Source organism: Gymnogyps californianus, chromosome 21 (genome assembly GCF_018139145.2).
Source record: "Gymnogyps californianus isolate 813 chromosome 21, ASM1813914v2, whole genome shotgun sequence".
In the NCBI taxonomy this organism is placed as follows: Eukaryota; Metazoa; Chordata; class Aves; order Accipitriformes; family Cathartidae; genus Gymnogyps; species Gymnogyps californianus.
In genome coordinates, this window is record NC_059491.1 from 9,347,765 (window position 1) to 9,362,328 (window position 14,564).

A 14,564-nucleotide genomic window follows, 5' to 3' on the forward strand; every position below is an offset into this window, starting at 1 on the left:
CTTTTACATTATAGTCACTGCTATTAATATACTTACTATGCACCACTGTCATTGGTAGTTAAGATAAAGTAACAAATTTAAGTTTTTTTTCAAAGTAATGCAACTTCTAGCTAGCAGTAGGTGAAAAATGTTGTTTTCCTTTCAGATCAAAGTGCCACTGGTGTTTTAATGAAAAAGCCAGATACTCTGATAAAATAAACACTGTTATGGAACTATGTAAACAAATACTCAGTTTAAAAAGAAATTTCATAAATCTGAATGACAACATTTCTGGACTAGCTGTTTTCCAGAACTCTTCCTAGTGGGAAAATTTGAAAAGAACTATTTTTGCTTTTTACTCTTGGAATAAAACCAAATTTTGAAATCCTGGTTTCCTGTGAACTGGAAACCGCTGGCTCTAACCAGGAGCAACGAACAACCCACAGTCTGAAAATGATTTACTGCCAGAAGTAGGTGCAAGGAGCATATCTGTGCTGAGGCACTTTTTGGCTTGCCGATGGGGAAAGGGGAGTTCGTGTGCGCTGTTGGGCAGGCTGAACAGCAGTCATTTCTGCATCCAGGCTTGTCTCTTAAATGATGGATCTGCTCAAGGCTGAGCTTTTCTTCCTTTGTTTCTCTTCAGCATAGTGAAAGTGGAGAAGGTGGAGATGCTTTTGGGGGATTTGTGGCAGGATGCTTGGTTTTTTGGTGGTGAGGAGCAGCAACAGGACACGGTTAGAGCCAGTAACTCTCCATCCCTGCTGTGGCCATGGGAACTGGCACCGTTTGTTGGGTTATAGGATGGTGGCTGGAGACCTGGGCTGTATTGGGGTTCTCCTGGTTGATCGCTCTCAGTGAGCTGACATGGAGTGGGTGTCCGCCTTGTGCATAAGATGCTTTTTCTTGACAGCTGCAGAGCCCTGAAGCTGGACTGTTTCCCTGCCTGTCCTGCATTAACTGGGAGGGCAGGGAAAGTGAAGCTGCAAGCCGGATTTCATGTTTGTGTCTTGCGTGTGTGTGTGTGATGGATGCTTCCCAGCATCCCTGCAAATGTAGTTGGCATCCCGAGTGCACGCGCTGAAATCAGGGGCAGATTCGCATTCTCCCTACAGAGCAGAGGGATATAATTTCTTCTGTGGGCATCGCCTTGGTCTCAGCCACAGAATCACTGGCTGTACGCTGGCCTGTACAGTCTGTCCCACAAGCGTCACGCTTTTCCCATGCCTGGCCTCGGTGTGCTGAAACCTTTGGGCATGATTTCTAAACTCCATTTCCTAAACACCAGAAAATTGTCCTATTTTCTTAAAATGTCAGCATTGGGCACGGTGCAGAAAAATCCCTGTGTTGCAACGAGCGTGTGACCGCAGACCACGAGGATGGACAGTTGCCCCAGATTGTGGAAACCACTCATGGAAGCGTCTGTCCAATGTATTTCTGATGGGGTTGTCTGGCCCGTTCCCAGACAGACTGGCCCGTTCCCAGTGTGCTGGTTGGGGAACACCTACACACATTAGCCTAAGTATTGGGGTGCCATAACCTGAGCATCGCTTCTCATGCCATTAGTGTAGTTAGGCCAACCTATAGCTATTTGGGGTGAAAAAAACTTCCTCGCTGGAAGCGTGACGAGCTGTAGAAAGGACAAGGAGGCTTTGCTGCCCGTGTGGCTTAGGGAGATTTCTCCTCTGTGCTGGTCAGTGGTAGCATCGCCTGACCTATTTCAACACAAATCGCCTGGAAAACCAGCTTTAACGTTGGTTTAATTTTTTAGTACTTTTAAGTCCTAAAAGTGCTGTTCCTTCTTGTGTGCTACTGCATTGCCAAGGATACTGCCTACCATGCAAAACGCTGAGAAAAAAACATCCTGCTTTTGCAAAAGCAGCTGGAAGGTGATGGAGAAAACCTGCTCAGGCTGGGCTCCTCGTCTGCAGCGGCAGAGCTGCTCCGGGGCTGTGGTACCCTGATTCTGGATTTTGAGGAGGAAAGTCCAGCTGGGCTGGTGGGTGGAAGAGCATGTCCTCCCACGCATTGCAGGAGACAAGGGGGCCAGGGAGCAATGGGCAATGGATGGGGAAGCAGATGGGTGGAGGGAGCGATACCTGGCTCCTCCCCGTCTGAGAGCTGGCCAGAAGGCTCGGCACAGGCTGGGCTTGCTGGCTGCAGTCCTGGGCTGGCTCCTCTCCACCTCTTTCCCCTTCGCCAGCCTCAGGCCATTCACCGGACGGCCGCTGACTCCTTGTTTCACCTTCCTCCTGCAGAGACGCTGATGGACTCCACAACGGCAACGGCGGAGCTGGGCTGGACGGTGCATCCTTCGTCGGGGGTAAGTTACCCTGTCGCTTTACAGGGGCCCGGAGCCTGGTCTGGGCTCTCCTGCTGCACATGAACGTAGGTGGGTTGGCTCAACAAACGTCAGCCACTGAAGCAAAGTGCCTTGGCCATGTGAAAAGGTCTAGTGGGAAGAGCACAAAAGAGGATGACAATTGAGGTTTCTAGTAGTTTTCTAGGAGGTGATGCTTCCAAAAAATATCCCAGTGCTGGAGGAGTGTAATTCTCACCCTACAGCATCAGGCCAACGTGGTGTTGGAGGAATCATACTGCTGGCCTGCAGCCACTTAAAAATCAGGGAGGGGGAGAAACAAAATGCTCAGGCCACCATCATTTGTCCCCAGTGTCTCACTTGTTATCCCATTGACTGTCACTTGTAGCAGAAAACAGGGCATTGGCCTGTGAGGTTGTGCCCACAGCAGCCGTTTGACCAAGTCCTGAAATGACTGTCCAGCATCCCTGGCATCTCATGGAGGGACATTTGCTGGCTCAGCAGTGACTGTCTCTCTGCTTTACTGGTGCCAAGAGTCCTCTGAGCCACATCCCAAGACCACCCAGAACAAGCTCCTTTAAAGAAGAGCTTGGACAAGGCAGTACATCTCTGCACCCTTCCACTCACGACACAAAACGGGGGCGGCCCCAGCCACCTCCGTGTCCCACGGGGTTTGAGTGGGACATCGAGGTGCTTCAGAGCATCTTGCCCAGCTCTGGCTGCGGTGACCGGCAGCAACGTGGAGCCCCAGTGCCCGACACCCCCAGACCTGCTCCCTCGCGCTTGGGTGGCCCAATCCAGCCCGGCCAAAGCCTGGAGATGCTTCCCATCCCTGTGCGTGGAGGTGGTGGCTCAGGCTCCATCCTGCCCTCCATCCACCCTCTGCAGGGGCTGGATGAAGACGTTTCTGTGGACCTCCCCCCGAGGCTGACAGCAAGCCCCCTCCCCGAGCCGACTTGGCAGAAGAAAAGAAACAGGCAAGAAAAGCCTCCGTCGGGGAGATTAAACCTGGCTCCCGAGCAGCCCGGCCGCCCTGCCGCGCTGGGGCGCGGGCGCTGCCGGCACCGGTCCCCCATCACCATGATAAAGCCCCGTGCCCGCCCGCGAGCCCGGCCGCCTCGCCAGTGCTGGCCCGGCCGCCGAAGGGGGATGACGGGCGCACAATAGGCGGGAGCAGAGGTCAAGTCTTTTTCTCTCCTCGCCCAGCCTTTCTTGTTTGCGGTGTTTCCATATGTAAAGCACGCCTTGCTCCCGGCTCCCCAGCCCCGCAGTAATGAGGCCTGGGCCTGCTGGAAGCCGTCTCCCCGTATTATTGTGCTGCCTTCTTCTTTTGAGCTCCCGGCATGTTAATTAGAGAGCGAGGAGAAAGGGAGAGGCTTCTAATTAAGCATCGAGGAAGCGCAGGGGCTAGTGCACGGGGGTGACTTTCTCTCCCGGCTGAGAAAAGGGAGCTCGGGAGCCCCCCGCTCTCTGCTGCAGGGATGCGGGAGGATGCTGGGGGTCCTGAGCCTGGCCCCTGGGGTGCTCCCAGGTCCCCAGTCCCCGTCAGGATGGAGATGCCCATCTGGAAAGTCCAGCGCAGCTCTGGCGTTGCTGGTGGGATCGGTTCCCGTCCCCACCTCTGGGCAGGTCCCTGGGGGGGACGTGGCGCACACTGTGCATGTCACGGGTGCCAATGCTGCGGTGCTTTCACGGCTTCTCCCAGTGCGGCCTCGTGCCCACTGGCAGGACAAGGCAGGACATCCTACTGGCAAGGTTGGGTGCAGCCAGCATCACCTGGAAGACAAAAGCTGCTGGGTGCTCCACCTGTTTATTGCCTCTTTGGCGATTATTAGAGATCCAAAAGCCCAAACACTTGCTTTTTCCCTGGCTGTGGAGCTCCCATGCCGCTCGTAGGTGTCCCCGTGCCCTGCCTCCACCATCTACTGTTCATCCCCAGGCTGCAGAGACTCTCCTTCCACCACGTGCTGCTCCTGCCTGGCCAGGGCTGAGCTCTTCAGGCTCATGTCCTGAGCCCTCCCTGGGGGCCTGCAGGTGTGGATGGGGACGGGGCAGTACTGGGCATCCTGGGGTCTTGGTGGCTGACACGCTGTTTCAGAGTGGGTGTCAGGAGTGGTCTGGGTGAGGGAGAGCCATGTCGGAGGCAGGGCAAGGGAAGGAATTGCTTCCCTGTGCCTTGTCCTTGATTCCTTCACCCCCCTCCCAACCGGTGCCCTAAAAAACGGGGAGATCCTGCCATTTCCCACTGCCACACCAGATTTATTTCTGGAAAATAAAGCAAATGCTCCCCCTGCATTTTCCGAGGATGCTCTCCTCCTCCCCCAGCGATGGCAGCAGATTTGCAGCCACTGCCAATCAGAAGTGGTTGGAGCTCTTTGGGGATCTTCCCTGACAGCCTTCTGTTGGGCTGTTAGCCTTGATGTGCGAGGAGCAATCTGTCTCCCATCTTGTGAGCCTCCCTCTGCAGTCCTGGATGCCCTTGTGAGGCTGTTTGCAGGCCGAGGGGCTGGGAGTGCTCTGCTCCTGCAGGTTTTTCCCTGCGGACCTCAGTCCTGGCACTGGTGCTGGATCCAGGCTGTGCTGCTGCCCTGCCCTGGGTGTCACGATCCTGCATCCAGGGCAGGGTTGCACTCAGGGTTTCACGTCCGTGGGAAACAGCTCGGCTTCCACTTGAGCAGGTTTATGAACAAGTTCATGAGAAGCCGTTCCAGCTGGCTGGGACTGTGTCACACGCTAGCTGGACCTCGGTCCCTACCGCCAGCATCACGAGGGTGCTGCCGGTGGGGAGGGGGCAGCACAGGGAGATGCTCTGCACTCCGGCAAGGTCTGGGCTGGGGGAGATGCTCTGATGAGCTGGGTGAAAAGTTCTCCTCCCACAAAGACCCGTTCCCGTCTGTGCTCACCGCAGAGGAGTGGTGGCCGGTTATAGGCTGCAGCTCTGCCCTTGCCTGGTGCATCACCCACCCTGAAGTCTCTCCATCCTACAAAGGATGGAGACAACAAAGGATGGAGACAACAAGTGCTGAAGGATTTGGAGAAAAAAACAGCCTGGGGAAAGGGCAGGGAGCTGGACAGGGCCAGGAGGTGTCACAACAGCCCCAAGCTCTGTGGAGGCTCCTCCAGAGCTGGCGGAGTCAGCCATTAGTTGGCTGGGGGGAGCTTGGCTGAGCTTCCCATGGGGAAGCATGTCAGCTCTGAGCTGTCTTGCTGAGAAGGATGTTACTGTCAGGCCACAGCTCGTAGGACATCCCACAGGTCCAGTTTAGGACAGCTGGGGCTGGGTCCTGTGCACACCTGCAGGAGGGACCCCAAAGCATGTTGGCCCTTGAAGGGGCAGGGATGAGGGCTACCAGCAGGATCTAGCCCAGCATCTCCCTTTCTGGGTACACAGCAGGGTCAGCCAGGCTCCCATAAACCTTCCTCTGGGGAGGGGCCGCTGGCTACTGGCCCGTTGCACCACCGGCCGCCCGCCCCTCACACCGGTGCTCAGGCTGCAGCCGGCGAGGAGGTTTTACGGCCGCGTTACGCGCTCCTGAGAAAGCGGGTCCTGTCTGCCACGTCTGTAACCGTAGCGGCACCGGTGGGAATACATCTGCTAAAGGCATCGTGTTACTTTGCCGGGAGGCTCTGCCGTACAGTGCAGCCCACGGGCAGGAGCCCCTGCTAAAGACATTACTGCCTGCAGAGGAGGTGCGTGGCCCCACCATGCCCTGCCACCCGGCAGAGGTGCTTTACCACAAATCCGGGCATGGAGCACAGTGCTGCTGGCAGCCAGATGGCCCTGAGCTCTGCTGAGGGCTTGGGCCACCTTGTCCCCACGGCACGGAGCCTGCCCGGCGTGCAGTGTGGGTCAAACAGTGCCAGAGCAGGACGGAGGCGCGTAGGTACGGGGTGCTTGCAGGGTGGTGCTGGAGCTGTGCCGGGGCGAGGTGCTGGGCACTGACGGGGCTGCCTGCGTGCTGGGGTGGGCACGGTGTGGGGCAGCTGGTACTGGCAGAGCCTGCCCGCTTGGCACGTGGTGGGGTTAGGAAGAGGCGAGGTGGGTGGGGAACATCAGTTGGGTGCAGCCCCTTGACTTTCTGTGTCCTGTCCGCAGTGGGAAGAGGTGAGCGGGTACGACGAGAACATGAATACGATTCGCACCTACCAGGTGTGCAACGTCTTTGAATCCAGCCAAAACAACTGGCTCCGGACCAAGTACATCCGGAGGCGAGGAGCGCACCGCATCCATGTGGAGATGAAATTTTCTGTCCGGGACTGCAGTAGCATCCCTAATGTCCCAGGCTCCTGTAAGGAGACTTTTAACCTCTACTATTTCGAGTCAGACTTTGACTCGGCCACCAAGACTTTTCCTAACTGGATGGAGAATCCTTGGATGAAGGTGGACACGATTGCTGCTGACGAGAGCTTCTCGCAGGTGGACCTAGGTGGACGGGTGATGAAGATTAACACCGAGGTGCGCAGTTTTGGGCCTGTCTCCAAGAACGGTTTCTACCTGGCCTTCCAGGACTACGGAGGCTGCATGTCCTTGATTGCCGTCCGCGTCTTCTACCGCAAGTGTCCCCGCGTGATCCAGAACGGGGCCGTCTTCCAAGAAACCCTCTCGGGAGCGGAGAGCACCTCGCTGGTGGCAGCCCGGGGGACGTGCATCACCAACGCAGAGGAGGTGGACGTGCCGATCAAGCTGTACTGCAACGGGGATGGCGAGTGGCTGGTGCCCATCGGCCGCTGCATGTGCCGGGCGGGCTACGAGTCAGTGGAAAACGGGACCGTCTGCAGAGGTAACAGCTTGCCTTCGGTCTCGCTCCGTGCGCTCGCCTTGCTGCCGGTGGGCTGTGCCGGTGGTGGCAGTTGGGATTTGCAGCTGGGATCTGCGCGAGCTGCCTGGGAGTGACCTCCTTGGGCAGGGATGGGAGAGGAGCCCGTGGGGACGTGGGAGAGGAGCATGTGTGTGGACACTGACTCCCTCCCCAGCTCCTCAATTCCTGCCCTGGGCTCATCCACCCATTGCAGAGGCTCTGCGTTACCTCTGGGTCCTCAGAGCTGCCAGGTCCAGGGGTGCTGGCCTGTTGCTGGTGCCCTCCGTGCTCGCCAGGTCTTGGAGGGACACACGTGTGTGTAGCCGTGGTGTGTGCCACCGATCTGCAGTCACCTCCCAAAATACTGGGGCTGTTTTCACTTTGGTTTGCGCCCTGTGCCTTGACATAGGCTGAAATGCTTCTGGGGCAAGGGGAGGAGGAGTGCAGGCAGCCAGAGGTGATGCAGTGGGAGGGAGCAAGTTGTCTGCAGCATTTTCCTGGTGACGTGCAAATGGCCCAGGGTGTGACATGGTCACCGGCTGTTCAGGGCCAGGCTCACCTCTCCAGCCTGGGCACCTCCAAGCCTGGCCCCTGAGCTCTCTCAGCAGGCAGAGGTCTCCTGCCTTGTACATGTTCTCCTGCCCCTGTAGATGTTCAAAGCAGACTCTGGGAGCGCCTGCTCAGCTCAGCTGACCACCATGGAGCCAGCATGGTCCCGGGCAAGTGAGAGGCTCTGCACCACCCTCCCTGAAAGCACCATGCCCAAACTCATCTCCATGCTCCTCTCCAGTCACATGTGGGCTTGGGGAGGTTGAGAAAGTTGCTGCTGGGGTTATCAGGAGAGAGATGGGGACCCAAGAGCTGCATGTTTAATGGGCACCTGCACCTGTACCATGCACAGAGCAAACCACAGTGTTTGGCAAACAGGCTCTTCTCCCCCGTGTCCTGGCTGACCATCAAAATCCCATTACAGTTTCGATAGCATCAGCACACTCCAAGCAGAGCTGGGGTTTCTCTGAGATCAATTATAGATACATCAGTGGGCATTGCAGAGCGCAAGGAAGGAGCTGTGTCTCCTCTCTTCTTGCTGTGGGAAGGGATGGCTGGGTAGCACCAAGCAAGCATGGGGAAGGTGCTGGTAGTGGGGAGCTGGACACACGGAGAGGGGGACAGTCTCTGGCCATGCTCCGTTGGGACTGCAGATTGGATGGTCCCTTTGGAGAGGGCATCATGTCTCCTGCTGGTAGCTGGGCTGCTCACGCGTCAAGCTACAGGTTCTGATGTGCTGCGGGTGTCATTTAATATCCGTGCTTTGGGCTGCTCCTCACTGGGCTACTGAACGTCTCTTCCCCTGAGTTCAGGGTGATCAAGTGTCCTCCAGCTGTAGCAGGGACAGTGCTGGGGATGGGGACAGCAAGGAAGTACTGCTGCAACGCAGTACGGAAAGGGAGCCTGGCTAATCTAATCCCAGCCTCGAAGGGAAGACGGGTGTTTTACGATGCCCAAGTGAAGCATTCATAGCAACACCAGAAAGCCAAAATGATTCATGTCAGCTTTTCCATCGCAGCCTTTTTTTTTTTTGCCTGAGCTGACCCAGCCCTGCACAGCGCTTTGCTCTGATGCAGCTACGGTTTCTCGGGGCTCCCCGGTCCCACTGCCAGCCCAGCCAAGGGACGGTCCCTTTGCATGCCCTGAGGATCCCAGGACTCCTTATGCAGAGCCCTGTCCCTGCAGCCTGGCCTGGCGGGACTGGGAGGGGAGGCAGAGCAGGCAGGAGCAGGGGGCCAAGGTGGAGGGAGTGAGCAGGAGGGAGAGGCCGGGTCTCCTCTTTGTCTGCGCAGCAGCAGGATTTTGGGAGGTCCGGTACCTCGGCAGCTGTTTCTCCAGCCGGTGCTGGCGTGCGCCCGGCCCCGTGCTCCCTGCCATCATTAATCACGCAGTGGCCGGCAGCCCGCCGTCTCCATGGGGCAGCTGGCTCCGGGGCTGCCTTCCCCTTCCTTCCCCTTCCCGCGTGGGGCTGCGTGATCGGGGCTGGATGGGACACCAGGGTTGTGCCAGACTGGGGCACACCCTCTGTTTTCCCCCAGCAGCCCCCAGAAGAAGAGTGGGGACTGGGAGGAGAGCCAGCCACGGAGTTGGCAGGACAGCCGTAGCATCCCCATCCTCTCCCAGCCCCCACAGCGAGCCCCACAGAGGACTGGGAAAGGGGCTGGTCACCCCAGTTCGGTCAGGCAGAGAAAGGGCTCTCCTCCCCAGCTCAACTCGGGAAGGACCTGCGGGATGCAGCCCCGCATCCCTGCCCACCTCCCGTCATGTCCTTGCCCCCGGTCCCCGCAGAGGCAGCGTACGAGCCGCCTCATTTGGGGGACTCACTCGTACATGTGGCCAGCAGGTTTTCTCATGTTTCGAGGGGTAGGAGGGAATCTGGGCCCCTTTCCAGAAGCAAAACAAAAGCAAATCCAAGCTGGCTTTTGGGGCGAAGTGCTCTCACATGGCTTGGTCGCCCAAACGGGACGTGGTGGGGAGCGTGGGGGACATGGCTCACTGGTCCTGCCCCGCCAAGGGGTCCCGGTGGAAAAGGGCATCCCGAGCAATGGACGGCCCCTTGGTGCAGCTGCAAAGCGCTGGAAGGAGTTGCTCATTTTCTCCGCTGGGCTTTTCATCTGGCTAATACAGCGCAAGCCTGCTCACGGCAGTGTACACAAGGGATATTTATGGAGGAAGTTCATGCATCTAACAGCTTAAGCTCCTCTAAGCTTGCAGCCCCAGCACAAAAGGATTTGGGGGCAGTTAACAATTCTGTGTGGTTAAGAGATTTTCATTTTGCTGGGCCTTGCTCGCCAATCCCGCAGGGCCCTGCGAGGGGCTGGCTGCCCGCTCCTCTTCGCTCCGCTCCTCTGCTCGCTTCCCAGCTCCTTTCCGCTGCGCTGGCGAGGGGCTCCCTGCACGCGCCTCCCCGCGCTGCCTCTCCCCCATCCCAATACGCCCAGCCCCGTCCTCCCCGCTTCACCTTCCCCTGCTCCCTGCCTGCGTCTTTTTTCTCCATCTCCCTGTTCTTTGTCTGCCGCCTCCCCCCTTCTCCCCCGCCTGTCCCTCCCATGCAGCATATTAAGCGCATTTCTCTCTCTGCCTCCCTTATTCATTGGCTCCCTTCTGCAACGGCGGAGGGAGAGCTATTGTGCTGCCTGCTCTCTCTGTTTGGACTGGATGGCAGACGAGCGCTGCCTGCAAGGGTCTCTGCCTGCTCAGGGATGGCAGCCGCTGGCTGCTGGTCCTAGCTATCGAACCCTGCGTGCATCTCCAGCTCCTCTCCAGCTTTGGAGGACATCTGCCCACGTGTCTGATCGCTGCATTCGCAGCGGGCAGCCTCCTCGTGGTTGCGCTCGTGCAGCGCCGAGCGCGGGGAGTCCTGGCCTTGTCGTGGTCACAAGGGATGGTTTTGCCCTGCAGAAGCTGGTGGTGACACTCTGTTGCTGTCAGAGACATGGGGCGTCATCTCTTGGGGTCACAGGCATTTCTGAGGAGGAGAGGAGCTGGTGACGTGCTGGGAAGAGGAGAATCCTGGTCACCTAGGTGGTCTGTAGAGGATCCAGCTGTCTTCTCCAGCTCAAGGTGGAGCCGGGCCACCCCTGTGGGGAGCCTGAGAGCTCAACAGTGTGTCCCCTTCGGAGCCTGCACTGCCTTCCTCCTGCTCCTTCCCTGGGGGGCAGAGCCAGGAGGGAGGATGCAGGGGTCCTCACCCAACTCCAGCACCCAACCTGGTGCCGGTCCTGTCCAGCCTCACCGACACCACAGCCCAGTTCCACCACAGACCCAGGTGGATAATCCCAGGTCAGCTCCAGCACTGACTCAGCTCAAGTCCAGCTCTAAAGGGAGAAGCGTGAGCTCCGGGATTATTGCTGTAGCGGGCTGGTACATGGGGTGTCCCGATCTGGGGCTGTTTAGAGCTGGCTGGTAGGTTTTGGTACGGCTGTGCCCTTGCAGATGCGTGTCCTACAGGTGGGCTCCATGACGAGCTTCCCTGCCTGTGCTTGCATGTTATTTTGAGGTCCAACGCAGCAGATCTGCCACCACCCCACCGTGTGCTGGGGATGCGGATGCAGAGGCAGACATGTCCACGTACACGTGTGTCGAGGACCCAGAGCTATTCCTCCATCACAGAGGTGTGGGAAGCCGTGGGGGTCTGTCCCAGCTATGCTGCGCTTGGGTTTCGGAGGGCTGCAAGTATGTGCTAAGGGCTTGGAGGATCGTGCAGCTTTCTGATGTGCCGGAGAAGGGTATGTCCTAGCTGTCTTACAGTCATGTCCCATAAGTACATGATGTTTTGAAGATAAGAGGCTATTTATGGCTCCATGCCTTTTTTGGGTCTGGGCCTCCACTGATAATGCTGGACCCAGCCAATAAATTGTAAGGCCCTAGGGGTAATTAAGTTCTTACAGGAAGCATTCCTGGTTGAGCTGGAGCAGATACAGCCAATCGTGATGTAAATGTTTCCAGAGATGGAGAATTGCCCGTTAAACACTTCCAGCGGTCACTCCTGCCTTCTTACCCCCGGCTGCGCCTGGCACTCGGACCTCAGTGAGCTTTGTCCATCACCACACCTCTGCTTTCCGTGTGCCTGTTTAATCCTTGGCCCCCAGTCCTCTGGTAAGGTTTTGGGCTAGTTTTTTTGGCTCTTCCCAGCCCTTGGCGCTGCTTTAGCGTTTCCGTTGGCAGATCCACTGTCCCACGTACAGGATAGTGCTCATAGTGATTAGCTGAGTGCCAGAGGGGATGCTGAGATTTCCCTCTTCCTACATCCCCCCTTTGCTTTAACCGTTTTGGCAATGGCATTTCTCTGGGTGCCTTTGAAGGATCCTTGTCCTTCCCGGTGGGACTGGGAGCAGATAACTGCTGTGGCCTGCATCCTTGTCCCTGGAGGTGTGATTTGACATGTGTTTGTACTGAAAAGCACATTCCTTGCTTGTGCCGAGCTCACCGAGGCATCCAGATTGCTGTGTATCAGGAACTCATCATCTTCAGTATTTACCACACTACAACTTCCATGTCATCAGCTAACTTTATTGGGAATGCTTGGGGCTTTCTCCTGGGTCATTGATAAAAATGTTAAATAGCCCAGAGGCACGAACCAAATTTGTTGGCTCTAGTAGAAACAGACCTGCTCTCTGCGCATTCCCTGCTTAGATCTCAGACCATAGCAGTATCAGCTCGCCAAGTTTTAATGCGTTGAATATGTCCCGTGGTGTCGGTGGACCCTCTAACTTCTGAATCAAAATATCATGTGTTACCGAGGGAAATGCTCTGCAGAAGTTTGGGTGCGTTGCATTAACGCTGTTACCTCTCCCAGCCAATCTTGTAATTGCATCAAAAAAACATACGAGGCTAATTTGCCTTAATCTGTTTTCCATAAATGTACGTAAGTTGGCACTACTATTACTACCTTCCTTTAATCCTTCGCTGACCGAATCCTGTGGCTGGCACATCCTTGTTTGACGGGTACTGATGTTGCAGTGGCAGTCCTAAAATAGCCAAGACTGCCTCATTTAACAAATAGCTTTTCCTACATCTCTGAAACATCCTACTACTTCACGGTGTGTGGAAAGTGAACATTAACTGTCCACTGGTTCATCAGCCATCTCTTTAAAAACTCTTAGGTAGATGCTATCCTGACATACTGATTTAACAATGTTTAACTTTAGTAGCTGCTATTTAACATCTTGAGTTACTGCTGGAATGGAAAGTATTTCACCATCATCCTATAAGATGATTACATCACCTGGCTTCTTCCCAAGTACAAAACAGGAATTTGTCTGCCTTTTCTACAGGGTTGTTGACAATTTGAATGCTCCCAGCCGGCCGTGGCTCGATGTCATTGTGGATACTGCTCTTTGGGCTTCTCCCTCTCCTCCCTCTCCGTCTGGGAAGCAAGAATACGGCGTCTTTCTTTCTATTGCTTTGATTCTTCTCCCTCCTGCTTCTTGGTGACCCCTCCATGTTGTGAATCCAATTAGGGCTGTGGTGGGGATTGCAGCTGCTCGGTTTTAACCACTCCAAGCCTGCTTGGTGCACCCTGGAGTTGGAGGAGATGCCAGCCTGTTCTCTGCACATCCCGGGGTAGTAATTGGGCTTCTGGAGGTTGGAGTAGGACCAGGGGGAGCCTAGCAGAGCAAGGGGGTGTCAGACGGGGGGTTGACGCATTTATTTCCTGGTGGTCCGAAGCCCTAGGAGATGCTAACCTTGGAAGGAGGGTCACAGGTGGTCCAGGAATGGGGCAAGACATCTGCTGCTGAAGGAGGTAGATGGACGACTCACCTCAGAATAGGAAATGCTGCTTCTGAGGTAGTCCTTCATGGCCAAAAGCAGGCAAAGGAAATGAGAACTGCTTTCTCATTTTGCTTTCATGACGAGGGATGGGCTGAGACCTTCCACAAAAGTCTTTTCTCTAGAGAGAAAGGGAGGAGACGAGGTTTTCCAGGACAAGAGTGTAATCTTTGAACAGCAGGAGCATTCAAAAGAGCAGAGCACTCCCAGCCCTGTTGTGAAGGCGTAGGAAAGACCCCAGCAGGCTGCAGAAGATAATCCGAGAGGAGCCCACTGGAAGCTTGGAGGGGAACAGCATATTCTCATTTATTAATATGGGCAGGTCATGAGTCCCTTGGGTTGGAGGTCCTCCATGGAGGACCATGGAGATCTCAGGTCCAGCAAAACCCATTAGGAGTTTCCTGATGGAAATGATGGCCATCCCCAGGATTTCTCAGAGAGACATGGTGGAGTTTTGCATTGCCACTGTCTGCCATAGCTGGTGCTTCCCAGTCCCTTTGCACGAGCCCTTTCTTCTCTCTGCTCAAGGCCTTTCCCCGCAGAGCTGCAGGGCAGGGCTGTGCTCCCCTTCCCGCTTTGGGACAGGCTGCTCCCCTCATCCTTACTCCCCAGGCATTTCATTGTGCTGGGATCAGCGAGAAGATGGGAGGAGGTGGGTGAGAGCAGAGCCTGAGGGTCTGCACCGGAGAAAGAGCGATGTCCCCTCTGACCCTCCACGTGCACTGACTGTGCCCGGGGTGCAGGGACGGGAGCCCCGTTGTAACACGGGTGCTTTCATGGAGCTGACATCTGTACTGATAAGAAAATCCCCCCTTGACTCATTTTTACAGATGAAACAGCATTTTGGATCAAATACCACATTCCTGGTCTTGCTACACCCATGTGAGGGGGGAATAGCACCTCTGGCAGCATCCCGTGCCGACGCCAGCGGGAGAGCAGCATTTATTCCTGCTTTTCCTTTCTCTCCTTAATAGGCCTCCCTTTTTTTCTTTTTTTTTCTTTTTTCTTTGTTTTTTCTTTTTTTCTGGGAGAAGTGGTAAACATTAATAGGAACTGGAATGAATAGCTGGGATCCAGGCCCAGGCTTCCAGGATTTTAACTCATTATTGCCATGAAATGAAGGGAACGTCTTTTTTACCATTAGTTTT

General features: G+C 55.9%; 1 protein-coding gene across 6 annotated transcripts in view; it reads left to right on the forward strand.

The window, feature by feature from the left end:
- EPHB2 (EPH receptor B2) overlaps nucleotides 1–14,564 on the forward strand; it is a 128,087-nt gene that overhangs the window by 36,289 nt on the left and 77,234 nt on the right. For 3 of the 6 annotated variants that reach the window (XM_050909579.1, XM_050909580.1, XM_050909581.1), the window contains exons 3-5: nucleotides 2,120–2,145; nucleotides 2,235–2,299; nucleotides 6,393–7,077. In XM_050909579.1, coding sequence (XP_050765536.1) covers nucleotides 2,120–2,145; nucleotides 2,235–2,299; nucleotides 6,393–7,077 — 776 coding nt within the window. The remainder of the gene's footprint in view (nucleotides 1–2,119; nucleotides 2,146–2,234; nucleotides 2,300–6,392; nucleotides 7,078–14,564) is intronic. The other 3 variants (XM_050909584.1, XM_050909582.1, XM_050909578.1) reach the window with 1 other exon arrangement.